The sequence below is a fragment of the Macadamia integrifolia genome, chromosome 4 (genome assembly GCF_013358625.1).
Source record: "Macadamia integrifolia cultivar HAES 741 chromosome 4, SCU_Mint_v3, whole genome shotgun sequence".
Taxonomy (NCBI): Eukaryota; Viridiplantae; Streptophyta; class Magnoliopsida; order Proteales; family Proteaceae; genus Macadamia; species Macadamia integrifolia.
Window position 1 is genome coordinate 17,102,841 of NC_056560.1, and position 8,175 is coordinate 17,111,015.

At 33.0% G+C, this 8,175-nt stretch overlaps 1 protein-coding gene across 1 annotated transcript; it reads left to right on the top strand.

Annotated features, from left to right (window-relative positions):
- Positions 1 to 5,115: 5,115 nt before the first annotated feature.
- LOC122075914 (protein ELF4-LIKE 4-like) lies at positions 5,116 to 6,959 on the top strand. Its single transcript, XM_042641136.1, has 2 exons — positions 5,116 to 5,351; positions 6,260 to 6,959. Exon 2 carries the CDS (start codon positions 6,295 to 6,297, stop codon positions 6,631 to 6,633), a length of 339 nt encoding a protein of 112 aa, XP_042497070.1. The 5' UTR covers positions 5,116 to 5,351; positions 6,260 to 6,294; the 3' UTR covers positions 6,634 to 6,959.
- Positions 6,960 to 8,175: the final 1,216 nt, after the last annotated feature.

Below are 8,175 nucleotides of genomic sequence, written 5' to 3' on the forward strand. Positions count from 1 at the left end.
TCATTTGCTGAAAGATATTTATAAAGTAATGATTCTTAATCCTAAATAGTAAAATTCATCACTTATGAATATAATTATAAATAACATCATAATCAAATCATATTGTTTAAGACGACTTTTGAATATTTATTGTATGCATGTATACTATCGCTTTTTTTCACTATAACCTTTTATTTTATTTTTTTTTTCTCATTCTCGTTTTTCCTAATTATGATTTGATTTCACCAGTCCGGTTTATAGGTTTCACGCCCGTGGATATTGATTTTGATCGAAAATATTTAAAATCATGGTAGGGTCACATCACGTCATCACCATCGCTGAATGGCCATTCTCTGTTTCACTGGTCCGGAGACTCAGGACTGAGGACTCTCAGAAGATAGAGAAAACAAAACATAACTGGCTTAAGAAAGAATCCGCAGAAGTGGAAAGCAACACCACCAACTAACCATGATGAGTAGTAGACTATTTTTTTTTTTGGTAGAAATGAGTAGTAGACTATTTGAGTAGCCTGATCAAAGGTCTGTTTGTTAGGGGACAAGGCCAGCGGTAGCCAATCCCAGCGTCTGTTCATGCCCTACATTAGCTTCCGTCAAACTTATAAAAGAGCCCCTTCTTACTGACAGACACATGGGCACCACTTACACTGATCAATAAAAAAAATTCGTATTTTAATGGCTATGGAATGTCTCGTGTACATGCAATACCAATAAGAATATATATATATATATATATATAATATAAAGAAAATGTTGGGTATATCGTCAATATCAAGTATGCTAGTATCCATTGTCTCTATATGGATGAGGGTTGTGTATCCCGTCAGCTTTTGATAAGTTAATGGCATATGCTAATCTAAAAATTGGGTATATATAAAAAGGTAAAAAAGTCTTTTCCAAAGGGAGGAAGAAGAGTGGCATAGGCTCGACAACTAGACATGCTCATTTTTTTTTCCTATGACTGTGTTTGGAAACAAAGAAAAGAAAAGAAAAAAGAATCTATAAAATAGAATAAATGAAATTAAATTAAATGAAAAAAAAAATTATGCCTATTTGGCTATCAATAAAAGAAAAAAATAGAATTTCTTTTTTCTATTTTTTTATGTTTTTCTTGTGTTTTAGGCAAGATTTCATTTTTGGCAGTACAATAAAACTTCATCATTCTTAAGGTGAATTTTGAATTTCATAAAATATAATCTTCTATTGGTTCATGACATACCAAACGTAATGAGAATTTCTTAAACATAAAAAATAATACATTTTTTGTACTTTTTTCTATTCTTTTCTTTTCTTGGCTATCAAACATAGCCTATATGTGTACACGGATGGAATCCATTATCCCATTGTACATTTTGACCTACCTACATTAATTTTCTTCCTAGGCTGTAAAATTTAAAGCATGAATACAAAACCAAAGGAAGTCTAATTTTTTTTGAATTTGTAGATTTTATGGTTTTTTGTTCACATGTAAAGTTTAAATTCAATCAAAAATTTGCCCAATGGCAAAATAAAATGTGACTTTGCCTCACGTAAGGGTAGCATGCAACATTTATCCCTTTTTGCTTCTGAAATGTCTCTTTATTCACTCTAAATAGCAATGAATGGGACAAATGTTACATGTTGTCTATACATGTCATGTGAACATATATGTAATGGAATTGGACTCGACAAAATCTAAGAGCATGAGTGTGCATTAATTCATACCAGAAAAACAAAAAAGAGTGTACATTAGTGGATGGAGGAGCATTAAAAATCTATGACATACGCAATGATGCATACTAATACATGAAAGGATATTTGACTACCTTGAGGACCTTACATTTTATTCTTAAGAAAAAACAATGAAAGAAGATACCGCCAAATTCTTCTAGTATTGCTCATTACTTTGCATAATTAAAATTTTTTTAGAGAAAAATACTAAACAAAATGTTATTTCCAAAAATGAATCCATAGATATATATTGAAAGTGAAATAATTCTATACCCAGGGATATAAAATTGGTTAAAAAGATATGCAAGTATGCTAGCACCCATTGTGTCTATCTCTCTCTTCCCTTTTACTGAAATGACCCTCATATCCTTCCTGAATGATACTCCATCATGTGTTCCTATTGGTGCTATCCGCTAGCATACTTGATATCGGTGGCATACCTATCCCTCCCCCCTTTATTTATTATACAAATATTATACATATATAAATTTACTAACATAATTGTTTGCAAATATACATATATGAATAGGCACATTAATTTTCTTTTTGCCCCGACTAATACTCATAGATGTGCTTTTCTTTTTTTACACTAAAATATATAACAACTTTGTTCAGTGTTGCAATCAATATTGTCATAAAATTACCTTATCACTACAAAGGAATACCAATAAGAGAACAATATTTGAGAAAATTCAAGGCTAGAGACTACTGTTTAGGTCACTTAAAAAGTGTATCTGCTACATTAATTGTAGTGACATTAAGATACAGGTGATATGAGATTGTCTAAATGACACTTCTATAGTAGGTTTATGGAGTCTAGCACATACACATACACGTGCACACACACAAAAAAAAAAAAAAATACTCTTTATTTTCAAAAATTCTTTTAGTTAAGGATAAAAAAGTATTTATAGAAATATTTTGAAAATGACTTATCATTATGTCATTATCAAAAGGATTGAGCATTCCCTAAGCCATGATATGAAGAACTACAATTTTCAGTTGAAAGAGAGAGTATTAGGAGGATGTTTACGACCCAAGGACTGTGGCTGAAGTCTGAACCCTACACTAAGGTGTCTGAAAACTTTATATTTACAAAAAATATATATATATATTGTTTTTTGATTTTTCAAGTGTACATGTGAAATGGTAGCAATTACACTCTCCATTGAAAAGTAAAATTATAAATCATTTAACACCTTGAAGAGTTTCAATTAAAAAATCTTTTTATGTAAATAGATCTCTCAAATCACCTAGGAAAAACAAAGATCTTTATATATATATATATATATATAGAGAGAGAGAGAGAGAGAGAGAGAGAGAGAGAGAGAGAAATACATGGTTGATCAGAAGAGAAAAAAGTAACTTGTTCACATGTCAAGTTCAGCCCTAACAAAGTGAGAAAAGATTGCTTGCTCACATGTCATGTTCAACTCTAATAATGTTGCTAAGATGACAATACAACTGATTGAAATATTCACCATCCTCAATGATAACTTGAAATTATAGAGTTACTTCCATTATTTTGATTTTAATTATATATCGAATTAGGAACATTTAAGCTCATTGTATTGCCAAATAGGCATTGAGCTTCTCAAATCTTGGGTTTTGGGTTTGGGAATCCTCGTTTTATGAGGATGTCTTCCCTGCTATACAGAAATTTTTCCCTTGATGAGGAAGAAAAAACCCCCATAACTTGACATGAAAAAAAAAATTATGATAGAAAGACTTTTACAAGGATGCATGGCAAGTGAATATGATTTTCTATTTAAATTCAACACATTGCTAGTCTAGACCATTGTCCATATATCTTCTTCTTCTTCTTCTTCTTCTTCCTTTTTTTTTTTGAGAGTGTTAGTGGGTTGTGTCTGTGTGAACCATTTTACTTCACGTGCAATCTAGATATACCATCTAAATTATGCAGTTTAAAAAACCTCAGGTTTTTTTTTTTTTTTTTGGGGTAAAACCTTAGGCCATGTGTGACAAGATTGCCTATCAAATGATATAATTACTAAATCCCATCTAATGTCCGTGTTGGTCACACAATCACAAATTCAATTTTGCAGCACATATGCTCACCATTGAACACATGTCTCATCCACTATCATTTTTAAGGCACGAAAGGAATTTTCTTAAAAATAAATGGACCTATGTCCAAGGCCGAGAAAATTTGTAACGTGCACATATGTGCAGTGTAACCATGTTCCACAATCTTTAACAAACATAGACAATGATACACCACCATCAATTGTAGAAGGATTCAGAAAAATAGAGATTTGGAGTGCGGACATTGACCTCTGTTTATGGCTAACACAAGGAAATCGAAAAGGATGGCCTTTTGAAATCTTTAATATTCTCCTTAACGTTCATCACTTGTCTTATATGGGCATTTCTATAGATTGTAAGGATAAAGATGTAATCTCGATAGCCATTAATGGTGCTATTTTGGATAGGGTTAGTAAATTAGTTCAACCGATAACAAGTAATGTATAGAAATTTTTATTTAATTATGTTTTTCTTTATTTTTCTCCCCTCAAATAAGAAGAAAAAAAAAATCACCAACCATCAACACTATCTCTTATGTCATTGGATAAAGACAGAAGGACCAATGACCTCCTTAGTTACGAGTGATTACCAAATACTTTAACCTAGTAAAATAGTAGGAAGGTGGAAATCATCATTTTTTATTGAATAAAAAGAAAATCCCCTAACCTCCCTCCTTAGAATGTCAATGGATTTGATTTTGTTGAATTAGATACAACATGTGAAAATTGAAATTAGGCATGTTTTCCAAACCAGTTCCTTCTCCAAATCTGAACCAAGCTAACTTGGTTTGGTTTTGATCTAGTTTCGGTCTACTTGTTATTTCTTCAATATTATTTGTTAGATTCATGATTTACAAATTCTTTTTCCAAACATTCAAAAAAAAAAAAAATTATCATCCACATTGATTAAAGCATTAAAAAAAAAAAAAACCTATATGTAAATCAATCCAGTTGTTTACCAAACAAAATTCAATTTAGTTTTATTTGAAAATGGATTGTCCAAGTTCCTATTGCCTACCCCTAGGAATATGTGCTTCTAAAAGATCTTTTATAGTGTGCATAATCCCAAAATTAATTCTATACATATGACCAGCAATAAAAATTATTCAATTTGATTCGAGCCAATTATTACAAATGTGAAATCGAAATTAAACCGGGAAAGATTCTAAACTTCAGAACCAAAACCAAATCAATTAGATAATGCAGAAGGGCTATCTTGTGGTTCCTTTCGAATAAAGGGGCAAATTTGGGTAATAGCAATAATTATTACAAAAGAAACGATTGAGATACTTAAAATTTAGGAGGGATGAAAAAGTCAAGAAAACTGGAATAAATGGAAAAAAAAATAATATATTCAAAAAGATCCAGATGTTAGAAAACGAGGAGAGAGAGAGAGAGATTTTTATAGAAAGAGAAGGAGATCGGGGCGTGACTGTCAAATCTACTTATTCTCTTTCTATACGGTTTTCTGAATTCAGGTCTTCTCTACAATCACCGGTGACTTCGAGCAAATCACCGATCTTTTCTACCCTTCGTCGGAAATTCCGCATCTCTACAGTTCACTTTGCTATTTATCAGAAAAATGTCCAGGATTTCCGAGGTAAGGGGAAACAAGGCAATCTCATGATATCAATTCAAGTTTTTCTTCTTCTTCTTCTTTTGTCCTTTTTTTAACTCTTCATTTTACGAAATAAATGGTGGTTTGATTGATATGGTCTGTGGATTGATTTCATTATTTGCCTTTCTATTTTTCTGGGTTTAATGATTGAAGTTTGCCGCCGACTTTCGCTTTCACCTGAATCGATTTGTTGTTGTTGTTCTTTTCTTCTCCAAATTCCGATTCGTCCGGAGCTTCTTTTGGGTTATTTTCCAGGCTGATCTCTGTTTATTGTTCTACACAAAGGGTCTTTGGATTTGCATTTTTTTTGTAAACTTCTTTTTACTGACTTTCCCCCCCCCCCTTTTTTTCCATTTCAGAAATTTTTGTTCTGAACATTTAGGTTTAGGAATCCGTCCTTGTTCTCTGCAACACCACACAGGATCAAAAGCTTGGATAATTGTTTGCATTTAAGATATTTTTCATTTTTTGTCTCTGGCTCCTTTTCCTGTTATGCCTCCTCTGTTCAATCTGTAAATCTTCTCTTTTGCAGTTGTACCCTTTTCTCTTCTGTTAAGTGACATTGACTTATTTTTTGGAGGTCTTTGAATGTTGGGATCCTCCATTGAATAGGAAAGCTTTTAGATGAAAAAGATTCCCTTTTATGGATATGGGATCTACTTTTTACAGCTTATCATTAAAACCCATGTTTGTGACTTGATCTCTCTGTTCCCTTTTTGAAAAAAAAAAAAAAACCATGGCAGCCATCCATGATTTTTCATCCAGACCTTTGTCTGTGATTCAACAAATTCCAGAGGTTTCTGAAGTTTTGTTCATTTCTTCCTTCTTCTAAGATGATGATGTTTTGTTTCTTAGTCTTTGTTCTTTTTCTCTTGTGATTACTTGGGCAGGATTGGTTTTGATTGGATTGAAATTTTGACTGGAAATGGAGGGGGATACATTTTCAGGCAATGGAACTCAAGTTGATAACAAGGTCTTACAGACATTTCAAAAAAGCTTTGTTCAAGTTCAACACATCTTGGATCAGAACAGATTGCTTATTAACGAGATTAATCAGAATCATGAATCGAAGATCCCAGACAACTTGGGTCGAAATGTGGGTCTTATTAGGGAACTTAACAACAATATCAGGAGGGTTGTCGATCTTTACGGAGACCTTTCAAGCTCTTTCTCTAAATCCATGGACGTTTCATCCGAAGGAGATTCTGGGGGAACATTGAAATCAGATGGTAAGCCTGGTCAGAAAAGAATTAGACCTGGGTAATAGTTTTTGAGCTCAAGAGTCCCAGTCCTGCTGCCTAGAACTCTGAACCAATTCTTTTACACTGTGGGCAGAAGAAGCATTTTCGATATTAACGTTTGTTAGGATCTCATTAGATTCTGTAACTCTATCTCTGTATTTTTATTTCAGATTCGCCTTAATTACATGCCAAAGTTACTAATTAGAAATAAAATTAGTTCCAGAGATCTCTCTATCATTAATTCTGTGTAACTGTGATACCCCATTGGAATTAAGCATGTTTCTTGTTATCAGGTCTCCTATGTAACTGTGATGAATCTATGTTTGATGAACCCAATTTGGATTTCTTAGGGGGTGTTTGGTTCGGTAAATCTTTGGGATGACATTCTTTAGAATGATAATTATTAATTTTTGGAATTGTTTGGTTCCACTAGGATGATCCTCATAAGTGAGCATCCTACTTCCTATCAATTACCATATTACAAAGGATGTGTTCCAAATCTAAGTTCACCTCAACACTTAAACTCAGATTTGAACAACCTTTTTACCACATAGTATAAAAGGAGAAAGTGGAAAAACGTTCTCTAAGGAAGCTAATATCTCAATCCGCGAGAAACATGCACTAGCCTTAAGACAACTAAACGATTTTTCATAAAGAAACATAATTCAGAAGAATGTCTATTAAAAGATTTATATTCATATTCGATAAATACACCATTTAATTTACCGAACCAAACACCCCCTTATACTCCATTACAGGAGCCTGAGAGCTCTTCCCCCCTCCCTTTTCTAGCCTTTTGGGCTTTTCTTTCTTTTGTTTTTCTACGTTTTTTTTTTATTTTTTTGTCTGAAACTATTGATGGTTCTTAGTGTTCTTCTCCCATCACAGAGGGAATACTTTTCTGCGATGGCCTACAAGGCTACTCTGGTGGGTCTTGTGAAGATAGATGCTTTGGTACGGTGGAAGAATGTAGCTTTGGATAATATCTTTGCTTTCTTAATCACTCACCACAAGACCAGAATCTAAGATAACAAGTGATGAGCTTTTTGACCTCTGTTTTGTGGTAACGAATGGCAATTGGCAATCTCCTGGATGAGCTTGATTTGAAAAATAAATAATTAAAAGTAGGCAAAAGTATCTCCGGACCAGCACAGAGTGAAACCTGGGTGAGCAAGTTCTCCACCGTCCATTTCCATTTGGTTCATTTTGTCTAACAAAACAACAACTCAGCCTTACACCATTTCGAAAAAAAAAAAAAAGGAAAGGCAAAAAAATTTAGGACTTATCCTATTTAAATGGTGTCAATTACATAAATCCCTTCCCTATTATTATAATGCCTATGACTGTAATATCAATGGGAAGATACAACTTTTAGTAGTTCAGAATTATTCTGTTTCAATGCGCACTTGATCACTTGGGCTGTGTTTGATGTGTTTTGTAAGAATATATTTTGGGTTTTAGAATGTGTCCTAGATTTAGAATCTATAGTCTTTTTTTCTCTTTTTCTTTTTTTCTATTTTTGTTAACAATGGGTAACCAGGCCTTCGGCCTGACTAGTCCTGCGA

Excerpts from the sequence above, each read along its gene's own strand:
- LOC122075914 (XM_042641136.1), top strand. The coding sequence starts at position 6,295 with ATGGAGGGGGATACATTTTCAGGCAATGGAACTCAAGTTGATAACAAG.